Source organism: Ovis canadensis, chromosome 8, assembly GCF_042477335.2.
Source record: "Ovis canadensis isolate MfBH-ARS-UI-01 breed Bighorn chromosome 8, ARS-UI_OviCan_v2, whole genome shotgun sequence".
Taxonomy (NCBI): domain Eukaryota; kingdom Metazoa; phylum Chordata; class Mammalia; order Artiodactyla; family Bovidae; genus Ovis; species Ovis canadensis.
The window spans coordinates 21,618,605-21,633,686 of record NC_091252.1 but is presented as its reverse complement, the minus strand read 5'-3'; the positions used below and the strand labels follow the sequence as shown (position 1 = coordinate 21,633,686).

Here is a 15,082-nt window from a genome sequence, read left to right as displayed (position 1 = left end):
AAAGCATATATGGTGATTTAATTCTTAAAAATGAAAATTCCTGCTGCAGCAGAAATTCATTGTCTCCTTATTCAAGTTTATGGACAGATGTTTTTAGTTGATAAAGTATTAAAACACTGAGTAAATTTTAGAAAGGAAAGAGTATGAAACGTGGTCAGGAGTCACGAGTCACCACGACACCTTAGCTGTTTCACAATGTTGGTACATAAACCAGTCAAAATGTTCTGCTGTGCTAACAAAATTATAGTATTTTCACAACACTGCAATGATTTACCTTTTAAACCTACGTTTGAAGAATGACTGAAGTCTTACTTGAAGGTGTTTGAAGGACTGATATGCAGTTGGCAAATTATAGCTTGTGACAATGTCTAGAATTCTTTGGAGAAAATCCAGTTGAATTGCAAAAAATGCTGAAAATTCTCCCTTTAATTTTCCTGTGTATCTGACCTCATATAATCTGAGGGATCTGCAAAGTTTCCAAGTTTATTTCATAAAAAAAATTTCCAGAAATAAAATCATTTCTACTGTCAATGTCATTACTACCCATGATTTCCATTCATTTTTTTAATTAAACTCATTTATTGTTTTCAGTACCATGGTAGGTACCAATCCCTTCATTTATTAGCTCATGCATCAAACATTTATTTATCTGTACTGAGGAGAGACACAGATTTTTATGAGGTAAAATGGGACAATTTACATAGTCAGGAAATTGATCTGTAGAAACAATAAGAAGGCTTATATAAATAGAGGATGATATATTTCATTGTATAAAAGGAAAACACATTCAATTAGCTCCAGTTTTAAGTTACTTTGGCTGAAAGTAAGACAATGAGATTATAATTGAAAATCTTTATATTTAAGCATATATAGATCTAATAAACCAAACACCAAAATAATTGTTACTTCATTTCTATGTCTAGTGCTACAAAGAAATATGATTACCTATGTCTACTTTCTGGAGAAGGCAATGGCACCCCACTCCAGTACCCTTGCCTGGGAAATCCCATGGATGGAGGAGCCTGGTGGGCTGCAATCCATGGGGTCGCTAAGAGTCGGACACGACTGAGGGACTTCACTTTCACTTTTCACTTTAATGCATTGGAGAAGGAAATGGCAACCCACTCCAGTGTTCTTGCCTGGAGAATCCCAGGGACAGGGGAGCCTGGTGGGCCGCCGTCTATGGGGTCGCACAGAGTCGGACACGACTGAAGCGACTTAGCAGCAGCAGCAGCAGCAGCAGCAGCAGCAGTGCACAAGAATATGACTAAAACAAGGCAGAGTTCTTGCCAAGCTTTGTTTCTTGCCTCTGTGCCCATTTTGTGGAAGGAAGAAGAGTTAGTTGATCAGTCATGTCCGACTGTTGTTTAGACCGTAGTCCATAGACTGTAGTCCATTAGGCTCTTCTGTCCAGGAGATTCTCCAGGCAAGAATGCTGGAGTGGGTTGCCATGGGGATGGCAACCCAGGGGATCTTCTCCAAGGGATCTTCCTGACCCAGGGATCGAATCCAGCTCTCCTTCACCACAGGCAGATTCTTTACCACTTGAGCCACCAGGGAAGCCCCATTTTTGGAAGTGGGGCTCTTTTGTTAATCCTTGCAGAATCAGAGCTATTCCAAGTATGAACTAGCCAGGTAACATATTTTTTTAAATTTTAATTGGAGGCTAATTACTTTACAATATTGTGGTGTTTTTGCCATACATTCACATGAATCTGCCATGGGTGTACATGTCTCCCCCATCCTGAACACCCCCCCCACCTCCCTCCCCATCCCATCCCTCTGGGTCATCCCAGTGCACCAGCCCTGAGCACCCTGCCTCATGCATCGAACCTGGACTGGCGGCCTATTTCACATATGATAATATACATGTTTCAGTGCTATTCTCTCAAATCATCCCACCCTCTCCCTCTCCCACAGAGTCCAGCAGTCTGTTCTATACATCTGTGTCTCTTTTGCTGTCTCGCATACAGGGTCATCATTACCATCTTTCTAAATTCCACATATATGTGTTAATATACTGTATTGTTGTTTTTCTTTCTGACTTAATTTGCTCTGTATAATAGGCTCCAGTTTCATCCATCTCATTAGAACTGATTCAAATGCATTCTTTTTAATGGTTGAGTAATATTCCATTGTGTATATGTACCACAACTTTTTTTTTCTCCTTTTTTTTTTTTTTAATTTTTACTTTATTTTACTTTACAATACTGTATTGGTTTTGCCATACATTGACATGAATCCACCACGGGTGTACATGCATTCCCAAACATGAACCCCCCTCCCACCTCCCTCCCCATAACATCTCTCTGGGTCATCCCTGTGCAACAGCCCCAAGCATGCTGTATCCTGCATTGGACATAGACTGGTGATTCGATTCTTACATGATAGTATACATGTTTCAATGCCATTCTCCCAAATCATCCCACCTTCTCCCTCTCCCTCTGAGTCCAAAAGTCCGCTATACACATCTGTGTCTTTTTTGCTGTTTTGCATACAGGGTCATCATTGCCATCTTTCTAAATTCCATATATATGTGTTAGTATACTGTATTGGTGTTTTTCTTTCTGCTTACTTCACTCTGTATAATCGGCTCCAGTTTCATCCATCTCATCAGAACTGATTCAAATGTATTCTTTTTAATGGCTGAGTACTACTCCATCGTGTGTATGTACCACAGCTTTCTTATCCATTCATCTGCTGATGGACATCTAGGTTGTTTCCATGTCCTGGCTATTATAAACAGTGCTGCGATGAACACTGGGGTACATGTGTCTCTTTCAATTCTGGTTTCCTCGGTGTGTATTCCCAGCAGTGGGATTGCTGGGTCATATTGAGCCAGGTAATATTAAAGAATAACTTTTAATCCTTGTTCTAGAATTTCTCTTACAATCACTCCAACCAGTGTTGGAACTCTGACCCTGCCCTTGACCTGCTAACTGGGCTCTGCTTCCTCACTTGCCTTCCTTACTTGCCAAGGTATTACTTGGTTGATCCTCAGTTCACCAGGGCTAATGAACACCAAGCATTTTCTGGCATGTTGAATGTTACCCTAATACGTGCAATTTAGGCTTAGGCACTTACACTGCAAACCATAGAGATGATCTGAGGTTCAGATCCTATTTTTTCATACTTCTGTACCTAAATCAGCCTGAAGAAATCATGCAAGTACATGTTTTCAACAACAATTAAAATATTCTGCATAAACTTGTTCACAATTGATAAAAATAGACATCACTTGCGTCAGAACATTCTTTCACGCATGTAAAAAAATCATTCATTCCATTAGCCTAAGATATTTCACATAATTATGAAAGTAGCTTGTGTTATTTTATTTCTCAGATAATCCTGCTAATTGCTATTCTTCTTGAAGTTTCCATGCAAATAGGAAGGAATTTGCTGGCCATGGAGTGAACACATCTCTACTGACCTGATCTCAGTAGAGCCTCTGTGAGGCCAAAACCACAATCAGGATCTTTCATCTACTCTGTGGAGCCAGAGGCCATAGGGCATTGTTTAACAATAGATGCTTTGGTTTCCTGAATCAAGGAGGCCAAGATGAAGCAGGCCAAGTGAAGAATCAGTGAGGTATCAAACTCTAGAGGCATAGGTCTAAACTTCCAGATGACACTTAAACCTACCTTAAATGTCATCCAGTCTTTGAGATGGTCGCTAGGGAGAAAAAAGAGGGCAACAGAGACTCCATAGCAATGAGTACCTTGACTGTGGGCAGAGCCCTGACATTAAATGATTCAGATACACACAACTGTATGAAATGAAAGTAGATGGGGATGAGGACTTAGAAATGCCTCCATGATGGCCAGTTGAGGCTCAGACAATTGCAACTAGAGAAAGTACCAGGCAGGTTTTTAGGACTTATTTATTATGCCAAGTAAGGTCTTCCCTGGTGGCTCAGTGGTAAAGAACTTGCATGCCATTGCAGGAGATACAGGTTTGATCCCTGGGTCAGGAAGATTTCCTAGAGGAGGAAATGGCAACCCATTTCAGTATTGTTGCATGGAGAAGCCCATGGACAGAGGAGCCTGGTGGGCTACAGTCTGGTGCAAAAGAGTTGTACATGACTGAGAGACTAAACAACAGTGCCTAGTAAGTGGCAAGGCAATCCCTGAGGGGATTATAGCCCATGAAGGATGATGTACTTCAGTGAGTATAATCACCATTAAGGGTTTATAAGCAAAAGATAGTGTATCCGAGGCAGGTCTCAAATAGAAACAGCCACGCCAACCACGAGTATAGTTGGAAATCAATCAATAATTTTTATATACACAGTTCAGAAAGGGCTCTGGCTCCCTAATAAAGGCTGGGTGGTTATGACAATCATTAATATCTCCAAATGCAAAGAACAGCATCCAGTGATAAACCACGCAGCTGCCAAATAATGTCCCTCACTGGATAGCACCAGGCTAGGGGTTAAAGCCCCCAACAAAACTTCAAAAGCCAAATAATAGCATGTGTTACCTGGGAGATATGTACATCTTCAAAATTTTGTGGCTGACTAGTGAGAAACATTTCGATGTCCCTAGGAAACAAAACTACATAAATACTAAGTTTATTGACTTACTTATTTGATTCCTATTTAATTGCTTTTGCCCATGAAATGGAAGCTTTAGGGTTTTCTTGTAATGCCAACATTCATTCTTTCTTATCAGCAACATCCTGAGTGAACTTGACAAAGGCTGTAGAATAAACTGAGTAACAATGGAAACAAATTGGCTGTCTTTCCACATCTAGCAGATATAACAGATGCTCCAGTGACACTGATTCAGGTGTCATTAAGCCACATCTCTGATGGTAGCCTTCTAGAAGCATCTGGTACAGAGCCATAACAAGCCTCCACGTCAGTGAGTGGTGAGTGATGATGCCAGACAATTTCAAGTTTGCTTTTATAACTGCATCTAAAATCATTCACAATGACAATAGAATCAATCCAGTTTTAGGTTAAATAAGACAAAATTTTAAGGGCGAGACATCCACTGATCAAGTCAATAATGGCCCACTCTTTCCATAGGAAAGAGCAGGCACTTTGGGATTATTGTTATTTGTTTTTTACCTATTTTCCTCTTTAGATGTGAAAACGTGCTCCTCCATTGAAAATTCGTTTGTCCAAACTAACATTTTCTTAAAAAGGAAATCATTTATTTTGTTTCATTATCTTTGTATTTGGAGGTTAATTTGGGAACTTTCTAACATGAGGCTAACGTAAGTATTTGAATAAACTATAAATGTGAGACTTCTAATTTTCTAAAGCTCGCATGACAGTCCTATAAGGACACCCAAATGCCTGAAGCATAAGCCCTTAGACAAAGGAAAGCACCTGAGGCAAGTAGAAATGAAATTCAATATTGTTAAACACATTATGTGCTATAAAGAGTAAGGCCTTACTTGTTCCAGCCAAAATTAGTTTAAACATTAACAGAGCAGTTCATTCTCTTCTGGTTATACTGAACATCAAATAGCCTAAACTTTCTATTTCTCTTTAATGTTCTCCTTACTGGAGAAACAGAAGTGGTAGACTGATATAATAATTACATAATTATAGCTGATACATGTAATTATTTTTGCATGAGAACTTTTGAAGTGGCCCAGCAGTGTGTGTAGGCTCCAGTTGCACAATCTGAGAGGGTGAAAAACCTCAGGTCTTCTCCTAGTGCACTGTTGTGGTCCAGCAGCTGGAAAAAGACAAATGTACAGCCTTCTATAATACCCATTATCAAGGGCAGCCTGAGTCCCCTGCCCTAAGCAGTTCAGAATATAAACTGCACACAAATACAAACAACAACGGAAAATACAGAGAGAAAAAATAACTTGTTGGAGGTGAAAGAGGAGAGTGAAAAAGCTGACTTAAAACTCAACATTCAAAAAACTTACAATCACGGCATCCGGTCCCATCACTTCATGGCAAATAGATAGGGAAAAAGTGGAAACCATGACAGATTTTATTTTCTTGGGCTCCAAGATCACTGTGGATAGTGACTACAGCCATGAAATTAAAAGACACTTGCTCCTTAGAAGGAAAGCTATGACAAACCTAGACAGTGTATTAAAAAGCAGAGACATCACTTTGCTGACAAAAGTCTGTATGGTCAAGGCTTTGGTTTTCCAGTAGTCATGTACAGGGGCTTCCATGGTGGCTCAAAGGATAAAGAATCTGCCTGCAGTGCAGGAGACCCGGGTTCAACCCCTGGGTCAGGAAGACCTCCTGGAGAAGGAAATGGCCACCCACCCCCGTATTCTTGCCTGGAGAATCCCATGGACAGAGGAGCCTGGTGGGCCTCACTCCATGGAGACACAAAGAGTTGTACATGACTAAATGACTTTCACATTCATGTACAGATATGAGTTGGGCCATAAAGAAGGCCGAGCACCAAAGAACTGATACTTTTGAACTGTGGTGCTGGAGAAGACTCTTGAGAGTCCCTTGGACTGCAAGGAGATCCAAGCAGTCCATCCTAAAGGAAATCAGTCCTGAGTGTTAATTGGAAGGACTGATGCTGAAGCTGAAGCTACAATACTTTGGCCACCTGATGTGAAGAGCTGACTCATTGGAAAAGACCCTGATGCTGGGAAAGATTGAAGGCAGGTGGAGAAGGGGGCCACAGAGGACGAGATCGTTGGATGGCATCACTGACTCAACGGACATGAGTTTGAGCAAACTCCAACAGATAGTAAAGGACAGGGAGGACTTGGCATGCTGCAGTTCATGGGGTTGCAAAGAGTGGGACACAACTTAGCAACTGAACAACAACAACAACAAAAAAAAAAACAAGAAGAAAACTTAGAGGAATACACACTGGAAGATGAAGTCCACTGGCTCAGCCCTCACTTGCTTTTAAGTTACAAGTTTATTTGGGACACTTCCTTCTCCAGACAAATTTTTCTGCTTAATCCTCTTGTTTTCTCAAAGAAAAATCTTCTCACTCCCAAGAATTCCCTTGAAATCATCTCTTTAGATTGGAAAAAATGGGGGGAAAAAGTGCTGTTTGGAACACCATTATTCTACAATGACTGCATACTCATGTGTTTTCTACTCTAGTTTACTGGGAGCTCAGTCTGACCTATGAAGATATTTGAAGTAATCTGCTTTCACATCTCAGGAACTAGGTACAAGGAATAGTAGAAGAGTATATTTACCAGAGAGCTGTATGGATTTGAATTTTAGTTCCAAATTATCAAAACAAGATAATAAAAATATACTGTAACACAATCATATATTATAAAATAATGAAATCTATTACTCCATGAACAATTCTGAGTACCATTAATCACATTTATTGGGCTTTTAATGTGCACCATACTCTGTGCTATTGCCTTTATATGCCATTGTCTCCTTTGATCGTAATAACAATTTTCTGATGTGGATGTTATGATCACACTCATTTTACAAATGAGGCGACTAAGGCTTAAAGACTACAGAATTTGCCCAAAACCATACAGAGAATAACGGCCAATGCTAGGGATCCAAAGCAGTTCTACCACCTAAGATATCAGCTACCACACTTTCCAGCCCATAAATTTTCAAAAAGGACTTTGCTGACTAAAGAGCTTATGAATATTCTGACATGAGAGTCCATCACAATACTAATTATATCTTTTATCAGAAGATGGTTGCCTAGTGGTTAAGAATCCAGCTTCAGTGCAGGGCATGTGGGTTCACTCTCTTGTCAGGGAACTAAGATCCCACACGCCATGGGTCAACTAAGCCCCAGCACAGAAGTTGGAGAAAGCTCTCACACCACAGTGAAGACCCAGCACAGCCAGGGAAAAAAAAAAAAAAAAGAGCAGTGAATAAAATGGAAAAAACATTGGACTGGAAGTTGGACATGTAGTATTTAGGATTGGTTATGCCAAGATCTCCCTCTGTGATAGCAGGAAAGTCACTTAAACTCTCCAGTATTAAATCTCCTTATGTGTGAAAAGGCTCACATAGAGGATTTGGGAGAGATTTGCAGGTCATGTACAACTCAACCTGGGTCTTGAAGGATGAGTAGGAGTTTACCTGGTATGTGAGAAAGAATATTCCAACCAGAGAAAATGCTTCACTGTGTTATTTATTTTAGGCCCACGTATTTTTTTTTGATTATATTTGGGGTAGTTCTCAATGAGTCAAGTGAATCACTTAACCTCATACTTCTGAGAGTATAGGTTTCTCTTATAGATTCGTCACAAGGGTTTATTTTTATGTGTCACTGTGGTAGTTGGTCCTCGAATGAACCTCCCAGTAATAGTCTCCTCCTCTTTAAACCTGGGCTGTCTGCGTAGGTTGCTTTTGATCAATAGAACACAAGGGAACTGATGCTACATGACCTTGGATTCAGGTTACACGAAAATTTATAGCTTCCACCTAGGTTTCTTGGAATACTCATCTTGGGATGCTCCCTCTTGGAAGCCAGGCTGTATGTAAGAAATGCAACTGCACTGGGCCACTTTCCCATGAGGAGCCCAAGCCGCATAAAGATGCCCTGTGTTGGTACTCTGGTAGAAACCTCAGCTGAGCTCTCAGTGAGCAGCCAGCATCAAGTGCCAGACATGTGAGTGAATAACCCATCTCGGGCAGCCCAGCAGGGACTTCCGTTGACTGCAGCCCCGGCTGTCATCTGATTGCAACCACATGAAAGACTTCAAAGAACGACCCAGCGGAGCGCTGTTCATTTACAGAACTTTAAGAGAGAATAAGAAGTTGCTTTTTAAGCCAAGGATGTTTGTACAACAATAACCAGAATGTGTACCAGAATAGCCAGATGAGATTTAAATCAGGGAAGCAAAATGGAAAGACCATTTAAAAATTGTTCTAATTGTTATCATGCATTAAAATGTACATATTCCTTCAAATATGCCAATTGTCATGGAATTCATTTCTAGCCTGAAGGTGAAGCAGAACAAAACTTAATAAATATGTTTGTCCTGCCTTGGAATGCACTTTCTGGTCACTTACTTTCATTCTTAAATAACTTGAATGCCTTCATGGATAAAACGCATACTACCTAAGATGATCCAGTTGTCTGAACCTCAATCTCACTGATATTTTGTGCAACCTACTATTTTCTTGCTACCTTAGGATGCTCATCATTTTCATGGTCTCTTTCACTTGCCATCTCATGAAAGAGAAGCAATCTTTTTGTCTCCACACAAATGCATTCAGGATATAAAAATTTGCTTTTTGTTGCCAGTTACTTTTGAGGTTGGATAAACATGTCACATTTGAGGGTGGAGGTGGATATATCCCAATATAGTTATATTTGCACCTCAGATTTTTTTATACCTTGACAGAAAAGCATCCTTGGAATAAAATCTCCCTATAGTTTTACCTGAAGAAAGATATTAAGTTTTTAGAGAAAAATATAAATTCCACATCCACCGCAGGTTGTTACCTGCAGCCATCAGATTTAGCTTTATTTTCTTGTCCTCTTATTGTATCTACTGTTGTCTCTTGAAGACTTTTGCCCTCACATCCTGGCAAACATCGTCTGTCTACATGTAATTATTGTTAGTTTGGTTTTCCTTTATTAAATCTGATCCTTATGTGAAAATGTGTATTAAATCAGACATGCAGAAAAAAATTTACATGGTAACATGTATATATATATTGGCTCAGAAAATCTGAGTTCAATTTATTTTCTAAAAACATGTTTTGTATATCTACTGCATTCCACTTCTTTTCTGACCACTGAGAGAGGTCAAAGACTCTATCAATTTGCAAAAATATTGAGTATCAATGCTTATTCTTGCCTCAGATTGCTGAATATTCTTTATTATGTCCTTGGGCCTGCAGAGGGAATATTTTGGTAAGCAATCATTTTTCTTTCTCTCAATGTATATCTTTTAGTCAATTTTCTCTTTCAGCTTTCATGGTTGAAATGTCTAGGTTTTCCTGGAGATAAGAACCTGGCATTTCTTTATTATTATTATTATTTTAAATTGGAGGATAACTGCTTTACCACACTGTGCTAGTTTCTGTTGTACAACAATGTGAAGCAGCTGTAAGTATACATGTAACTCTTCCCTCTTGACCCTCCCTCCCAGCCCCTCATCCCACTCCTTTAGGTTATTACAGAGCACTGAGCTGAGTTTCCTGTATCACACAGCAGCTTCCCACTAGCTATCTATTTTGCACATGATAGTGTAAATATGTCAATGTTACCCTCTCAGTTCGTCCCACCATCTCCTTCCCCCACTGTGTCTACAAGTCCTTTCTCATCATTTTTCTAGATTCCAAATATATGTGTGTCAATATCCAATATTTGTTTTTCTCTTTGTGACTTACTTCATTCTGTATGACAGACTCTAGGTTCATCCACCTCACTACAACTGACTCAATTTCATTCCTTTTTTATGGCTGAGTAATATTCCATTACATATATGTACCACTTCTATACCCACTCATCTGCCAGTGGACATCTAGATTGGTTCCATGCCCTGGTTCTTGCAAATAATGCTGCAATGAACACTGGGGTGTATGTAGAAGCTGGCATTTCTTAATCTTTACCATTGGAAATATGCTGCTATTTTCAAAGCTTAGTAAGATTTTCTTCCAAAACAACCAATAACATTCAAAAGTTGATTCTGCCATTGACATGATTCACTAATTTTCATGACATTTCCATAGTTAGATTTTCAGACATTCTTCTGCTACAACCCATGACAGAGAGATGTTCATGTATAAATTTCCCTCTAATTTCTGCTTTTACCTACATCCCACAAATTTTGATGCGTAGTATTTTCATTATCATTTAATTCAAAGTAATCCAAATTTCCTGTAGGAAAGTCAGATCCATGGGTTATTTAGAATGTATTAATTAACAAACATGCAGTGATTTCTAGATATCTCTGTAATTGATTTTTAGTTAAATTCAACAGTAGTAAGAGAATGCAGTTTGTATAATTACAGTCCCTTTAAATTTATGAGAAAAGCTCTATGGCTCAGAATGTGCTAACTATTCTATGAGCATTTAGAAAGAATGTTTGAGTGTAGCTCTTCGTAATTGTCAATTAAGTCGAATTGACTGACATGGTTATTTCAAGTCATCTAAAATCTTACTGGTTTTCTACCTGTCTTATCAATGGAATAGTGCTGAAATCCTGAAGTATAAATGTGGATTTGCCTATTTCTCTTTACAATGATATAAGTTTTTGCTTCAGCCCATTTTGAAGCTCTTCTTTTCAATATATAAATACGTAAGATTGTCACATAGGCTCAAGGAATTTTATCTTATGAAATGTGCTTTTTAAAAATTAATTTATTTTTTATTAAAGGATAATTGCTTTACAGAATTTTGCTGTTTTCTGTCAAACCTCAACATGGATCAACCATAAGTATACATATATCCCCTCCCTTTTGAAGCTCCCTCCCATCTCCCTCCCCACCCCACCCCTCTAGGTTGATACAGAGCCCCTGTTTGAGTTTCCTGAGCCACACAGCAAATTCCTGTTGGCTATCTATTTTACATATGGTAATGTAAGTTTCCATGTTACTCTTTCCATACATCTCACCCTCTCCTCCCCTCTCCTCACGTCCATAAGTCTATTCTCTATGTCTGTTTCTCCACTGTTGCCCTGCAAATAAATTCTTCAGTACCATTTTTCTAGATTCCGTATATATGTGTTATAGTGTGGTATTTATCTTGCTCTTTCTGACTCACTTGACTCTGTATAATAGGTTCTAGGTTCATCCACCTCATTAGAACTGACTCAAATGCGTTCCTTTTTAGGACTGAGTAATAGTCCATTGTGTATATATACCACAACTTCTTTATCCACTCACCTATTGATGGACATCTAGATTGCTTCCATGCTCTCAGTTCAGTTCAGTTCAGTTGCTCAGTTGTGTCCGACTCTTTGTGACCCCATGAATTGCAGCATGTCAGGCTTCCCTGTCCATCACCAACTCCTGGAGTTTACCCAAACTCATGGGCATTGAGTCGGTGATGCCATCCAACCATCTCATCCTCTGTCGTCCCCTTCTCCTCCTACCCCCAATCCCTCCCAGCATCAGGGTCTTTTCCAATGAGTCAACTCTTCGCATGAGGTGGCCAAAGTACTGGAGTTTCAGCTTTAGCATCAGTCCTTCCAATGAACACCCAGGACTGATCTCCTTTAGGATGGACTGGTTGGATCTCCTTGCAGTCCAAGGGACTCTCAAGAGTCTTCTCCAACACCACAGTTCAAAAGCATCAATTCTTCAGCACTCAGGTTTCTTCACAGTCCAACTCTCACATCCATATATGACCACTGGAAAAACCATAGCCTTGACTAGATGGACCTTTGTTGGCAATGTAATGTCTCTGCTTTTGAATATGCTATCTAGGTTGGTCATAACTTTCCTTCCAAGGAATAAGCATCTTTTAATTTCATGGCTGCAGTCACCATCTGCAGTGATTTTGGAGCCCCCCAAAATAAAGTCTGACACTGTTTCCACTGTTTCCCCATCTATTTCCCAGAAGTGATGGGACCAGATGCCATGCTCTAGCTATTGTAAATAGTGCTGCAATGAACAATGGGATATATGTGTCTCTTTCAATTTTGGTTTCCTCAGGGTATATGCCTAGGAGTGGGATTGCTGGGTCATATGGTGGTTTTATTCCTAGTTTTTTAAGGAATCTACATACTGTCTTCCATAGTGGTTGTATCAATTTACATTCTCAACAGCAGTGCAAGAGCGTTCCCTTTTCTCCACACCCTCTCCAGCATTTATTGTTTGTAGACTTTTTGATGATGGCCATTCTGACCAGTGTGAGGTGATATCTCACTGTAGCTTTGATGTGCATTTCTCTAACATTGAGCAAGGTTGAGTATCCTTTCAGGTGCTTGTTAGCCATCTGTATGTCTTCTTTGGAGAAATGTCTGTTTAGGTCTTTTCCCCACTTTTTGATTAGGTTGTTTGTTTTTCTCGTCTTGAGTTGTATGAGCTGTTTGTATATTTTGGAAATTAGTCCTTTGTCAGTTGTTTCATTTGCTATTATTTTCTCCCATTCTGGGGGTTGTCTTTTCACCCTGCTTACAGTTTCCTTTGCTGTGCAAAAGCTTTTAAGTTTAATCAGGTCCCCTTGTTTACTTTTGTTTTTATTTTCATTACTCTAGGAGTAATGGGTCATACAGAATCTTGCTTTATGTCATCAAGGGTTCTACCTATGTTTTCCTCTAAGAGTTTTATAGTGTTCTTTCCTCTGCAATTTGTTGAAAGAGTTTTAGAAGGCTAGGCATTAGCTCTTCTCTAAATGTTTGATAGAATTCTCCTGTGAAGCCATCTGGTCCTGCTGCTGCTGCTGCTGCTGCTAAGTCGCTTCAGTCCAGTCCAACTGTGCTACCCCATAAAGCAGCCCACCAGGCTCCACCATCCCTGGGATTCTCCAGGCAAGAACACTGGAGTGGGTTACCATTTCCTTCTCTAATGCATGAAAGTGAAAAGTGAAAGTGAAGTCGCTCAGTCATGTCCAACTCTTTGCGACCCCATGGACTGCAGCCTACCAGGCTCCTCTGTCCATGGGATTTTCCAGGCAAGGGTACTGGAGTGGGTTGCCATTGCCTTCTCCGCATCTGGTCCTGGGCTTTTGTTTTTTGGGAGATTTTTGATCACAGCTCCAATTTCAGTGCTTGTAATTGGGTTGTTCATAATTTCTATTTCTTCTTGCTTCAGTCTTAGAAGATTGAACTTTTCTAAGAATTTGTCCATTTCTTCCAGGTTATCTATTTTATTACCATATAGTTGTTCATAATAGTCACTTAGAATCTTTTGTATTTCTGCATTGTCTGTTGTAACCTCTTTTTCATGAAATGTGCATTTTAAATCTTACTAATATTTCTTATTATGCAGCCTGCTCTGTCTGATGATATTGCCATTCTAGTTCTTTATTTATCAGATTTATTGAGGTATAATTTACATACGATAAACTCACCAATTGTAAGAGTACAAACTGGTAAGCTTTGAGTAATATATGCAGGTGTGTAACTATTGTCACAATCATGATACAGAGCATTTTCATCACTCCAAAAAGGTTAACTTCTGCCCCTTTGCAGTCTATCTCTTCCCCTACCCCTGGCATCTGACATGCTTTGTCTCTATAATTTTGCCTTTTTCAGAATGTTATACAATCAGAACATAAGCAGCGTGTGGGGTTGGGCTTCTTTGATGTAGCATAGTACACCTGAGACTCATTTATGTCGTTTGTTCCCTGTTATTGCTTAATAATATTGCACGTGTGGTTATACCACACTTTATCCGCTTACCACTAGAATGACATTCTTGCAGTTTGGTGTCACCATATAAAGCTGCTACAAAATTTGAGGACAAGGTTTTGAATGGAAGGTTTTTTTTTTTTCTTATTTAAATATCTAGGTGTGGTACTGCTAGGTATGGGAAGACCAGTATTTAGAACCTGACGAAGGTAGTCTTGAGTTGTCTTCAGTCTTCACGCTTCTAATTAACGCTAGAATCAGTCCCAACAGTTACAAAATCATGCCTTTGCGTACTCAACCCTGAGCCAAATGAAAGAAAGCATAAAACAAAGCCAGGAACAATGGCAAGCAAATTCACAAGTGAAGTCTCATCTCGATTCTACCGTGAGAATTTAAAAGATTTTTCAGTTTAAGGTAAACAACAATCTCAGAAACTGTCAGCACGTGAAACCATTAACGTAGCCAAATCCCTGTTTAGAAATCCATGTATAGAATTCAAATACACTTAACACAAAGACTATATTCAAGTGCAAAAAATTAAAAGTGCAAAAGAGTTTTCCTTACGCACCTAAAAAACTACTCTGCATATGATCTGGAACGGGATCGATAGTCTTGTTATTCATGCGTCCTTGTAGTAGACTTCAGTATGCGTTTAAGACCAAAGTGGCGAGAGAATTAACTGCCCACGCGAGCTGCCAAGTAAAACACAGACAAGTGGAGGCGCTCCAAGGAGTCGAGGACGCACAGGTAACGGCCCTGTCGGCCAACAGAATTTGACATTTTAAAATCGTCCTGCCCATCGAGGCCTCTGCTGCCTTTGGCCGGCGGGCGAGTCAGATGTAGGGGAGGAAGGGCTGGGTTCTTCCAGGCAGCGCGCCACGACGCCCCAGCC

At 39.7% G+C, this 15,082-nt stretch overlaps 1 protein-coding gene across 1 annotated transcript in view; it reads left to right on the top strand.

Moving 5' to 3' along the window:
- Nucleotides 1-14,967, top strand: part of C8H6orf58 (chromosome 8 C6orf58 homolog) — a 120,653-nt gene extending 105,686 nt beyond the window's left edge. The window contains exon 8 of the mRNA XM_069598934.1: nt 14,826-14,967. Coding sequence (XP_069455035.1) covers nt 14,826-14,967 — 142 coding nt within the window. The remainder of the gene's footprint in view (nt 1-14,825) is intronic.
- The last annotated feature ends 115 nt before the right edge of the window (nt 14,968-15,082 follow it).